This window comes from Drosophila erecta, unplaced genomic scaffold (assembly GCF_003286155.1).
Source record: "Drosophila erecta strain 14021-0224.00,06,07 unplaced genomic scaffold, DereRS2 tig00000092-arrow-pilon, whole genome shotgun sequence".
NCBI classification, from domain to species: Eukaryota; Metazoa; Arthropoda; class Insecta; order Diptera; family Drosophilidae; genus Drosophila; species Drosophila erecta.
This window is the reverse complement of record NW_020825207.1, coordinates 17,217,795-17,230,547: the sequence shown is the minus strand read 5'-3', so window position 1 is coordinate 17,230,547 and position 12,753 is coordinate 17,217,795. Positions and strand designations below refer to the sequence as shown.

Below are 12,753 nucleotides of genomic sequence, written 5' to 3'. Positions count from 1 at the left end.
AATTTAGCAAAAGTTTAGCAGCACATGCGAATAAGCTTGAAAAGTATAAATATAACAAACGAAATGGAATTTCAATGGAAGTTGCTTCCCTAAGTATATTATGAAATATTTTTAAAGTAATATTAGCATGGCCCATTTTTGTGGTAAATACAATTTGCTTAGAATTATACATGCTAAATGACAATTTCTTACAAAAATGCAAGAGAAAAGCTGTCCCCAAAATGAATAGAAATTCTCTGAAACTCAAAATATCTCTCATTTCCTACCGAAAGCAAAGTAAAAACGAAAACATTAAGGAATATACATACTACGAAAAGTGTCTACGACTGACTCATACAAATGGCTCTTTCATTTATCAATTTCATTCATACTTCTCTGAAAATTTGTGTTCATCGGACATTTTCTCATGAATGTCACGTTCACAGTTGAAATGCACAAATTTTTGTTGATATTTACGTTTATTTTTTATCCTCATTTTTTATTCTTTTTTTGTTCGGGGCGCTTTCAAAGTATTGAGTTGTGAGTTCCCTGCCGCAGGTCGAAGCAATTTGAGCCAAAGTTTTGCCAGGTGCCACGGAAAAGTTGTGGTAGTTTCGAACAGCCCGCAGACCCAGCGGCAATTTATGCAAATCAAAATGGATCTAACCGAAGCAATAACTCCATCGCATGGCTCAACCTCTCGAGAGAATGAGTGAAAGAGTCCCGACCCGAGGCGAGGCTAAATTAAAACTCTCGCTTTGTGGCACTTTTCACCCATTGAACCTCAACGATAGTTTGACACTCGACACCAAGCACCGAGTGGCAGGAACGTTTATCTAAAGTTCAACAACTTATGCAAATAATGCCCGGAGACGCATCGGATTGAGTGTGTGCCTGGGATGAGTGTGCTTCAATCAATGCCAATGCCAGTGCCTCATGTGGAAGCACTTTTATGTGCAGGAATTTCATCCCATCCATCGTGATTGCCAACCGCAATCTTCAATCATGTCTCGTCTCTCATGTCTGTTCCTTCTCCGTTAGTGTTTCTCTTGATGATTAATATTTTTCCACACATGCGGCCATATTTCTAATGCGATTACTCACTAGCAGTGGCTCAACCAGTCAGTATTCCGTGTTCAGTATTCAATGTTTTTTTAGGTCTAGCCAGCAAGGTATGTAAGTCAGATTAGGTCTCAAGCACACGCGTGTGTCAAAGGTTAGCACAGCATTTGGAGACTCCAAAAAGGTTGGTTGAGATCTTGTTGTTTGTCACATGAGATTGTTGGCCAAGTCAATATTGAGCTATCAGTTCGTGCCAGTTGGTGGCAACTTGTTAAAGATTTAGGGTAGTGGAAATGTATCACATTTTGGAAAACACATGTTGGAAGTTGATAAAGCAAACACCGATAATCCACACACTACTCTCAAGTTGTCGCTGCAAACTGTCAGAACAATTATAAGATTTTTGATTAAACAATTTTTTGGAATTCCCCCATGGAATTTGAACATACCAAAAGCTGATAAAATGTGGACCAGTTTCTCAAACGAAGTGCTTTATCACATTCTAGTGTTTCCTCAATAAGAAACTTGAAAATTAAAAACCAAAATTACAAACTGCCCACATCTGCATCTGCGTAGATGTCACAAACAGCACGTTCACTCGCCGAGCCAATAAAAACACGAAGTGCACTGACAATCAGCTAATTAAATGCTCACATTAACCTCATAAGGCCTAGTTATAAATGGGATAACACTTGTCTAAATACAGTCGAACAAGCAAATAATTAAACTATAAATAAACAACAGAAACAGACGTCAACGAGTGCGATTGCGGTTATAATTTACGTTAAATTACTTCGGAGTAAAATAAAAACAGCGAGAAAATCCCACTTTGGTAATTAGAATAAAGTGGGGAAAATTCAGGAATGCACTCAAAAAAATAAGATTTTTGGTAGAATAAATATATATTATTTAGTTTAGGCTTTAAAATATTTTATAAAATGATGTGCAGTAGTATAGAATTTTAATCTACAAACAAGTTGCGCACCCTGCTCACGAACTTCTTTCAAAGGGGATTTTCCTAAAGTTGCATGATAAGAGAACACCAAGACTTTGTCTCGATCGCAACCAGTTCACATAGATGTGGCTACATGGATTGAACTTGACCTTTTCCCACCACAGCTGGGTGCAGTGGATGCACATTGGCCGCTTATATCACAATCGAGCATCATTAGCATAGTCGTTGAAACAATGCCGGTTGCTAAGTAGCTGATGGTAAGCCGCTTACCCCTGACATGCTGCTCCCCTTGCCTTGCAACTTGGCTGCAAGTGGCTTCGATTCTCGCCACTCGCGGTCTCGTGCCACATTTCGACCCAATTTCCTTTGGGGCACGTTTCTGGGTTGCGCAACCCGCGACTTTGCCCCCTCTCCCTTCGCGCCGCTCCGCATTCTATTACAACTACTAATTGGATTAATAATGACAGACAAACAATGGGGCAGCAGCGCCATGTGCGAGAAATGCTCAATGGCCAGCGGGATTATGTAAGGCTCATTGGGCCGCCTTCTATGGCCAACGGAGAGAAAGAGCTGTCAAAATCTAGTCTTTGTTAGCTGCTGGCCAGAAATTAAACAAGGCAAGACAAGACAAGAAGACAAGCCATTTGGCCGCTCAAGTGATCAACTTTCGAAAGGGTCTTTGGCCTAATAGCCAGTTCTCTGAATGGACATTGACGGAATGAAGAGTGGGAAGATGTAGATGGTGAATGATATGCAAATAGAAATTGAGTATTAAACGAGCTGTCTTAAGAATTATACAAATAATTATCTGAAATATTGGGGCAGTAACTTAAAAAAGTTAAAGGAGTGAATAGTTCCCTTCGCATAAGCACAGACCAACTTCACTAAATTTCTCGTAGACAAGGTTTTAACCCCTCTCCTGTTAAGTGGATTTTCCCAGAAAGCTTATAAATTAATCTCTCCCCTCCGCCAGAAAGACAATTTGCCACATCCATTGCTCTCAGCGTCGCAGACCCCGACCCCGAAAACAAGCCCTTCGCTTGCCCCTTCAAGTATTGTGGCACACAGCTGGCGGCAAGCTCACTTTGTCGTAAATAAAATGCATCCTGCGAAACTAAGTTCACTTGCCAACACTTTCGTCAGGAGAAAAGGGGGCACTGCAGATTGGACGAATTTTCGCTCATAATTAGCCGAAGCGCCTAAAAGCGGGCTAAAGTGGCAGGGCCGAGTGAAAGTCGCTCTTTGTCTCCTAATGAGCAAAGACAGAGAATGCGAATGCGAATCAGTGTGAGCCCTCGAGGGCCAACTGGGATGAGAATATGAAGCCGACTCGCTGCAAGCTGCCACTCCATTATGCCGGCTATTTTTTATACAATATACAAGTATATTGTTGGGGGTCTCTTGGAGGGGCTGACCCAATTCGAGGAGACAAAACCGCGCCCCAAAAACTAAGCATAATGAATGGCAACCCCCTAGGTCTCTATTCCCCCCTCTTTCTGCTCCGCACGTGCTGCCAAATATATTATTTTGAAATGACTCTGCCTCGCCATGTGGGCTCGTCTTTGTGTCTTGCTGATTTAAGGGTGTTTTTTTGGTTTCGTTTAAAAAATTTGGGTCAACGGTGCGTATGATAATTCCAGCATTTGTCTGTGTAAGCCGCCGGCATAACAACGCCAGCAACAACAAGTTTGATTGAAATATGCACAAACAGGCAACTGGAAGTGCTACATGGAAATTTACAAGTGGGAATCGGTTGAAAGGAACCTTGAAAGTGTTCCAAATTCTGAACACCCTTGTTGGGTGTTTAAGGGATTTAAATCCGTGAATTTTCAGTAAGTAATTGTGAGTAAGGCATCTCATTGCAAGCATTGTGTGCTGCTTCGCGGTTTCGCTGGACGGAAGTTGCCCCTCATTCTGTCACCAAACACAATAACAAACTGATACTGCCGCTTGATTGAAAGGATATTGTAAAAAGGGAAGCCGACATGCAGCATGTTGACAACGCCATCAGCGAATCCTGACAGGATAACAACCTAACAACAGCATACCTAAAGCAACTACAACGAGCAGTACAACCACCGCTGTGACGTGTGACATGCACGTGCGTCAAATTAATCATACGCCCTGGTGGCACACCCCACAACCCACCACCGAACTAAAGAAACGGCAGGAAATGGAGTTGGAAGGTCCACCTTGGGCAATTATACCATTTTTATCCGTATGCTTATGTTAATTCGGCAGAGTGTCAAGCAAGACAACAAGATAAAAGCCGAACTGCATGCGCCACTTGAAGTTTCAACTTTATCTTCCATTTTTTATATCTTGCAGATACTTTGGCTCGCTGCAACTTTCGACTCTTTCAATTTGTTCTTCACAAAGTTTTCAAAACTTTTCCCAGATACAACTCACACACAAACAATTTGGCACGTGTTGACACCCAGTCACCTTCCAACTCAACCCCCTTGCCTAATTTATCTATGCATCCTAATCTCCCCATTCTTTTTATCATACAGTTTCCCAAGAATTTTAAGCGATTTTTAATTAAAATTATGGTGCGACCAGCTGACGCCTCAACTAACTCGAGCCAAACAAACAAGAATGGAAAATTAAAAGTGGAGAAGAAAAAGGTTTCATAAGAAGCAAAACACCGTAAGACGATTTTTTATGAGCACAAGAACCCGCTCGATGACATCAAAATGATAAAAGTCGAACAGCAACAAAGACAGCGGAAAGAACAGAACATTGAGGAACTGACTCAGCGAAGAGTCAACAACAACTGACTGCCTCAACAAATTGCAAAATAAAATAAAGGTTTGGGGGAAAGATATATAGAAATATACTACACTGAAACCAACAGAGCTGCAGGTAGACACACAAAATCCATGTATAAATCTACAAAAAATCAAAATATTCATTCAGGTGAGCAAATTTATTAGTTAACTCTTGAATTTCTCCTGTGTAGATATGGTTGATAAGTCCTATTAATGCATCCAAGTTTCAATCGTTAGCTCCAACCTGACCAATCCATTGATGAGCTCATAACTTGGTGGAAAAATAAATATGAGGGAATCGAAACTAATCGACAACGATTTCTTTGTATTGCTCGGAATCAAATTCGACGGTCCAAGGGTATTGGCATTCAAAGGGGGCAGGGGCTATTTTAGGTTCTAAGATAAGGTATCTGAGGCAAACAAAAGCCCCCAATCCCCCCTCCTTTATTTTGATACGCATAGGAATTGAATTACATTTCCAAGTCAATATATTCTTCGGTTCTAACTGTGCTCCATGTTGCTCCATTTTTCGCTGATAAAGCAATCGACTTGTGGTTACTATTAGACTCGCTGGTAGTTATGAAGTACTGTTTGAGCATATTTAGTAATCGCTTTTGGGGTCAGTAATTTGGTAATTGAAAATCACACAAAGTATATACCGAGCAAAATGGGTCAGCATAATAACAATCATGCGGTGGCAAAGAAAAAGAACAAAAAGCGTTAAAACTGTTTATTGAAATGCCAGAGAATGACAAGGCGAAAGAGATATAATGGAGCAGAACGACGGTGAAGATATAACAATCAAAGTTACAGACAATACAAAAGCTCTTCTTAGAAATTGGCTATTAGCAAGTTCCAAACTAGACCTAAATGGCCTAAAATTGCTTGCCATAAACATGTGGAATTCAAGAGTTTTCGATATTGTTTTAGTTTGACGAACTTGATCTAGTTTTTCGCAATCCAACTCGCGGTTTTAGAAGGAGTTTACACAAAATTGGTATATCGACCACAAGATGTAATTTGTCGATGGTGCGTTTAGATCGATATAAGTAAAGTGTTTTTCTGTTGTGCAAACATAATATCTATATATAAGTATGAATACTTCCACTATTGGTTTTTATAATTTTGCTTAATTATTGCAAAATTTTAGCAGTTTTTCAAATGCATGATCCATAAGCACTGGATCACTGCAATGATTTGCCAGATGCATTAATCATTAATTGCCACCTGAGGAAATGGTTGGCGCTTTTCCGCCTCTTAAATAATCAATCTCATTGACAACTTGAAGGGTTTCTGCCTCTGTGGCGTTGATGGCGCCTTGATAACTTCATCACCTCCAACATAATTCATTTCACTTTGCGTTTTCATAGCCATTGCCATGTAAATGATATTTTTGGTGTGCAAGCTGTGATAAATGATACAACGACTGGCTGGGAGGGAGATGTTTCTCCAGCCAGAGATGTTTACCAAAGCTATCTTTGAGTGGTTGGGTGCGGAGGTGTTTTTTTTATTTTCATTTTGAATTGGCTTGGGAAAGTTGTGTGTGTGTTTTCCCCTTGTGATCCCCTCGGGATTATGCTGATGAGAAATAGAGACCCGGGTCAGCCGAAAAGGTTAACGAAAGAAGTTTGCCGGCAATCAAGAGTTGTGTGTTATTTTCTGTTTGCCAAACTTTCCATGGACTATCTGATGTGGATCTGAATTGGCATTTAATAAACTGTCATTATTATTCGTCTCCCTTGAAAAGGGGTGCTTTGATACTTGGAGACACAATAAAAAGCCAAATATAAAGAATAACAAAACAGCCAATGAGTTTCCGACAGCAGTCAGTGTATGAAAACATTTGCTTGCTAGACAGTAAAAATCATGTGCAATTTGTCATTGATAGGCGACACTGAAATCGGATTCCTCAGCCCCCAAACACCAACCATTTTGTTTATTTATTCGAGTATGGAACTGAACTTCTGTGGAACTCGTTTGGCGGCTGGGGACAGCTGAGTTAGCCATAAAGGCAAGGGAACCCGGAGCCGGAGCCGAAGCCGAAGCCGCCGCAAGTTCTCAATCTCAGCCCGAAAATCAATTTCTGTATCTTCTGTTTTAACACTTCAGCGAGCATGGGAGCCCAAAGGAATCTAAAACTAATTTAAATAAAAACCAATCTGGCATAATTCGTTGCCTCTGTGGGTAAACGACAAACTTTCAACCGTAGGACGATTTTCATGTTTATGGTGACCCTCCAACCACGTTTTCGCTTTCGCTGAACTTGAAGAAGATTAGAGGAGGAGTGGGTGGACTGGGAATGGGAGTGGGAGAAGCAGGAGGAGCAGCAGCAGCCATGTGGCTCTGCATGCTGATGACTATCAAAAAAATCCAAAAGAAGAGTCCTTAAGCCTCGACACCCATCAACAGAGCCCAGAAAACAAAGCACAACACACATAAAAATGTGTAGGCAAGCAGATAAGCAAACATTTTCGTTGCCTTTCCTTTATTTTCCATTTCCACACACAATGAAAAGCGAAAGTGGAAATGCTCGCTGGTGTCTGCTTTCAGGCCTTGGCTGGGAAATGTCCAAAGCACGTTGGGCACAATAGAATCGCTTATATAGGTCGAAGTCGCCAGTCGCTAGTTATGAGGCCAAGAAGAACCATAGACCATGGACCATAAAAAATTACAATAAACAGCAATAGCAGCAGCCGCAAATACAAATAAAAATGGCAGAGAAAACTCAAGGAATTTATATTGGCCGCAAATAAATGGTTATTCTGGACAGTGCGTTTCAAATAAATGAGGGCTGAAACACTTATGTAATTTGTATTTACAAACTAACTTAATTAATTTTAATTTTCTATCATTTTCTGAGGTAAATTATATATTAGACTAATCTTTAGAGATAACTAACTAGTGCATATATAGAAATGAAACGGACTGTCCACAGTAAATTCTCCTTGTAGATCTAACAGCTACATTCTGTCTGTCATTTTCTCACTCCCTGTAGTTGTCGGAAATTAATTTGTGGTCTTCTATGGTGTACGTATTTCCATTTACTGAATGGAAATTAATTAGCCACGCAGAGCTGTCGAATGCTGCATGTGGATGGCTAATAGCCTCTGACTTGGCCAAGAAATTAGATTCTCCTCGCAAATGAATCTCAATATCGGCTAAAGGTTACAATTGAGTGTGGAGGAAAAGGAAAGCTAAAATGATGCCCTTCGATATTAATAGTTGATGGATTTTCGGTTGATTAAACCCAAGTTTGTATGTGAAGTGTATTTCTCTTGCCGGTTGGGATGACTTAATTAATGGTTTTATGGTAAGTATCTTAACAATCTCTTCTGCAGAAAATAAAATGAGGCATTTGTGTTACTTGTGTGCAAAAAAAAGATAGCATAGTTTCTTTGATAAAAAATATAACTAATATCAATATATTTATCCACAGGGGTAATTATTGTTGTTGGCAATGCAGCGACGCGATTTGCAGTTTGCATACAACTCTTATCGGGCGGTGACAAAAGCTGCGCGCAAAATTGATAAACTGGTCGTTACTCCACTGAACTCTATGAAGCCTTCGCCAATTTGCGGAAACCACAACACCCACCCCAAAATCCAACCCCTTTCAACTTCCTCACGCCCAACATATGGCCCCAAAAATGGGGGGCAGGCGTTGGGAGACCCTCGTTTTATGGGCTGATAAAAGGACTTGGCAGCAATCAAAAACCGCAAACATGTTAACCGTTAATGCCCCCAGACACCTATAAGAGTGTTCAGTCCTTTTCCGGGTCCCGAGGTCCTGGCTATAAATGCACCAAATATAAATTATATTCAAACAAAATGAAAAAAAGCCCAAACCTGGAAGGTACCATCCGGTTACAGGCCGCTCTTTCTGCCAGATCTCAATAATTCAAAACAATTTCGTTTTATTGCCGGCACTTTTTCGGGGGCTTTCATTGTTTGGATCGCCAGGGGAGGGGGTGGTTAAGGGGAGGAGGGGGGAAGGGGCGGTATGTGGGCGGTGAAGGCGGGGTGGGATTGGTATTCCCCTAGAACGGTTTACCCCCAACAGAAGCATATTGACCCCGGCCAAAACATGGTCAACCCTTTTCGATTCTTGCGAGGGTCGTGTGAAAAGCCAACGCATAAAACGGATGAGGAATTAAAGATGTACACAGTGAAAAAAAAATTCACTTAGATGGGTACAGTTCCTATATCTATTTTGCACAAAATAATTTACTTAGTAAGGTAAGGTTACACTTTCAGTCCTTACGTTTCCCTCGCACTTCTTGCTTCGTTTTTAATCATTTAGCCTTTTTTATATTCTTCTGTGTGATAATATAAATGTATGTGGGGGAATCCCCGGCAACTTACCGTTACTCGGTCCGCGGGTCTGATGAAGAAGAACGGGTTCGTAATCCTTTTAGCGCCGGTTTAATGAGAAATTCCTCCGCAACCACTGCACACACACACAGACTCAGTCCACCGGAAGGACACACACGGGACGAAACACTGTCCTTTTAATTATCCCAAAAAAGGAGTGTGTGCAAAAATATCTTTTGGCACCCGATCAAATTGTTTTTATTACCGCACTGGTCCGGCTTTATAACCGTTAATTACCGATTGCTATTGTGTTTTGTAATTCGCAATTTAATTCAGTCAAAAGTCGTACCGATTCAATTGACACACAGACACTTCAGCATTTAATTAGTGGTGAATGCTGCTGTTATCGCTGTTATAAAGATAGCGTGATAAAACGGCACCAACATAAGCGCGCTCAAAGACGGAAAAGTCGCAGAAACGTTACGTCCGCACGGCACAAGATTCCAACGCCGAATGCCGATGCAAGGCAGGCAAAACAAGTTGACAGTGTGGCCGTTCGAACGCAAAGTGGGAGAGCTCCCGCTGCCGCTCCCGCTCCCGCTCACGCTCACGCTCCGGCCTCTGTTAGCTTCGGCTAACAGCACGTTAACAGAGTGTTGTACTCATTAATCGTAGAAAGCAGAGGCATATATGTTTCGACCAAAATATAGAACATCTAAAACGATACATATCAAGACCCAGGAAAAATAAAAGATAATCTACATCCTCTCTTGTGTCTTGACGAAATTAATATACAATGATGCGTAAAGGATATAGTTATATACATATATGTTATTTATTTAACAACGACTCTGGGAATTTGGTTTCCGGAGTTATATTCAATTAGAAATGGGTACCTTCTTTCGATGGGGACTTAAATTTCCTATATAATATATAAAGAACTTCATATTTCATTAAGTTCACTACATTTTGCTGCAAAAATAATCTCTTATTATAATCAAGCACGCGATGTTTAGCTTTAGAGTTTTAAAATGAATGAAAATATAATAGTTCTTTATATTTGTATTCCCTGTTTCCATTAATTCATTTCACATCGGTAATGTTCGGTCAAAAACATATTCGTATCGTATGATCCAAGGAAAGGGATATGTGGTAAGGAAAAAGAGTTGTTAGATATTACCATACTTATCTAAAAAAAACCCACATATGTTATTTAGAACCTCGTTATCGCCTTTCGAAACCTTAAGTATTGTAATTTTAAAATATGCTCCGAAAGACGGCGCCTTGTGTAAATGTAAACCTTTAATGGGCCTTTTGTAAGGCCTTTAATGGGCACTTTGAAGAGTGTCCTGAATTTCGCACGTTCATTAATAAATCGGCGCCATAAAGTTTTCTTTAAACGGACTGAGGACGATCGCCGGTGGTAAATCGGTTCAAAAATTGAATGTAATTAAAACCCTGGCCCATAACAAAGGGCCACTGTTTCAGCTGTAAATGTTTACGCAGGCCAAAAAGGATATGACAATAACAACCACTTGATGCACAGGGAGAAAAGGTGTGTACAACAACTGTACTTGTATTGTCTCATAAGGGTGTTTTCCCTATATTGTAAATATTTGTAAAACTTATTATTTCAAAAAAGCAGTGTATCAACATATCACTAATATATACTTTTTTTACTGCTCAAACTCAACACAATATTTCTTGCAGTGCAGCGTACTGGGTTGCGTTGTCAGGACGACCACATCGACATCGACACCGGCATTGGCCAAAGCAATTGACAAGTTTTCAGCAGGTAAGTAAGTAGAAGCAGCAAAAACAAAGCGGAAAACGCTGAAAAAGAAGAAAACTCTGTTCTGGAGATAGGAAACAAGGACGAGGACCCAGCACCTGCAAAAGGAGCGGAAAATTGCAAGCAAGTGTTGTGCGAATTTCGCGGAAAGCCAGGAAGTGGGCAGGAAAACGGTGAAAGGAAACTGAATAGCTCGAGAGGACTCGCAGCTGGAGAGCTATTTGAATCTGAATCTGAATCCGGGTGCTCGCAGCTGGTCTTGGCCATGAACTTCTACGACGAGGAGATCACAATCGGCGGACCCGACTCCAAGCATCTGAGCAGTGTTCAAATGGAGTCCCGAAATGGAGGACCAGGCGGCGGCAGAGGTGGGGCAGTCGGGGGTGGAGCAGGTGCAGTGGGCGTGGGCGTGGAAGGAGGCGCCACTGGAGGTGTACAAAGAGCAGCCGCTGGCAGGCACCGTCGAATGGTGAGTGAAAATAAATAAAGCATTAAATTGCAAATGAAATAGGTACAAAAATTCTACAGTAAATATAATTTTTTGATACATTATATAAAAAATATAACACTTAACTTTCCAAATCCCCCCTTATTTGATTAAAGCTCACATAACTAAGGCACCTTTCATCACTTTCCCATTCAGCAGTTCCAAAGCAACTCTACAGATGACGATGGTCTGCTGCAGGACATCATTGACCACGATGACGAGGCGGAGGACAGCGAGGATGACGATGACAGCGAGATGCACCTGCCCCAGGGAATGACCATGAGCGTGGGAATGACGGGCCTGGTGCCCGGGCCGAGCATGCAGAAGCGACCGGGAAGCAACCGGAGCTCCAAGCCAGTACCGGATGACACCATGAGTTCCGGCAGCGAGGAAGCAGCAATGGGTGCTGGAATGGGATCCGGAGGAGCACGAGGCGGAGCCAAGTTACCACATCACAAGCTAACGCTCCCCATGAGGGGCAGTGCTGGTGGAGCAAGAAGGTCTGAGCGGCAGGATGAGCCATCCTTTATCATGAGTCCCGATAAATGGGAAGATCTGCCCGTGCCCGGAGAACTCAAGGAACTGTTTCCCTATATCGTCAAATACACCCCGCAAACGATCGATACTCCCTTCCACCTGCAACCATTTATCCCCGAGTTTGTGCCCGCTGTGGGCGATGTGGATGCTCTTCTGAAAGTCCAGGCTCCTCCACTTTTGCAGCCCCAACGCCAGAAGGAGCTGAATGATCATCTGGAGAAATTGGGTCTATGGTTGCTCGATGAACCCTCTGGCGCTCAAAGTGAGCCCAGTCTCCTGAATATGAAACTTCGGTCGGTACTGAGTGGAAGCATGGGGCGAAATCCCCGTCATGCCTCCTCCGCCTCCCTAATTCCCACCGCCCGATCGGCCAAGGACATAGATAAGTGGATCACCGAGGTTGAACAAGTGCATATGACTCAATCTATGTACGATGCACAGCCCAGAAAGGACATAGATGCCCTCTTGGAGGATTGGCCTAGATCTTTTGGCGATGAGGAAACCAAAAACGCCCTAGATCAGACCTACAGATCCTGCCTACAGCAGAGCATTTCTCTAGCTGACTACGTGGGAGTGCTCTGCGAGAGATTCGGCGTGGATGGACCTTTGGAGTCGCAGGCGGACTACATCCACAATGTCCAGACACTCTTTGCCCTCTACCTGGCCGCCAGTCAGGCGTGGGAGTAATAGGGGTATATATACCATAAATCATTTGTAAATCAAGAAAATCAATAAAACATTTGTTCTAAAAATATATGTATTTTACAAGATTCACAATAAATAAAAAATTCCTCTAAGACTTACATTTCATTATTAAATTATATTTTGTACCTTCTAAACAAGATCCAGTGCACACACA

At 41.8% G+C, this 12,753-nt stretch overlaps 2 protein-coding genes across 4 annotated transcripts in view; one reads left to right on the top strand and one right to left on the bottom strand.

The window, feature by feature from the left end:
* LOC6549295 overlaps nucleotides 1–9,625 on the bottom strand; it is a 39,773-nt gene extending 30,148 nt beyond the window's left edge. The window contains exon 1 of the mRNA XM_001974333.3: nucleotides 9,130–9,625. The gene's annotated coding sequence lies outside the window, so the exon portion shown is untranslated. The remainder of the gene's footprint in view (nucleotides 1–9,129) is intronic.
* A 1,204-nt stretch (nucleotides 9,626–10,829) lies between these two features.
* Nucleotides 10,830–12,653, top strand: LOC6549297 (intraflagellar transport protein 46 homolog). Of its 3 annotated transcripts, none has more exons than XM_026980400.1 (3): nucleotides 10,830–10,873; nucleotides 10,941–11,339; nucleotides 11,514–12,613. In XM_026980400.1, the coding sequence occupies exons 2-3, from the start codon at nucleotides 11,136–11,138 to the stop codon at nucleotides 12,579–12,581; spliced, it is 1,272 nt and encodes a 423-aa protein (XP_026836201.1). In that variant the 5' UTR covers nucleotides 10,830–10,873; nucleotides 10,941–11,135; the 3' UTR covers nucleotides 12,582–12,613. The 3 variants fall into 3 exon arrangements, with proteins under 3 accessions (XP_026836201.1, XP_026836202.1, XP_001974371.1); XM_026980401.1 differs by having other exon boundaries at nucleotides 10,833–10,873; nucleotides 10,945–11,339; XM_001974335.3 differs by having other exon boundaries at nucleotides 10,833–11,339; nucleotides 11,517–12,653.
* The last annotated feature ends 100 nt before the right edge of the window (nucleotides 12,654–12,753 follow it).

Coding starts and splice junctions, on each gene's coding strand:
- LOC6549297 (XM_026980400.1), top strand. CDS start 11,136: ATGAACTTCTACGACGAGGAGATCACAATCGGCGGACCCGACTCCAAG. Junction 11,340..11,513: donor CTGGCAGGCACCGTCGAATG/GTGAGTGAAAAT, acceptor TTTCCCATTCAG/CAGTTCCAAAGCAACTCTAC.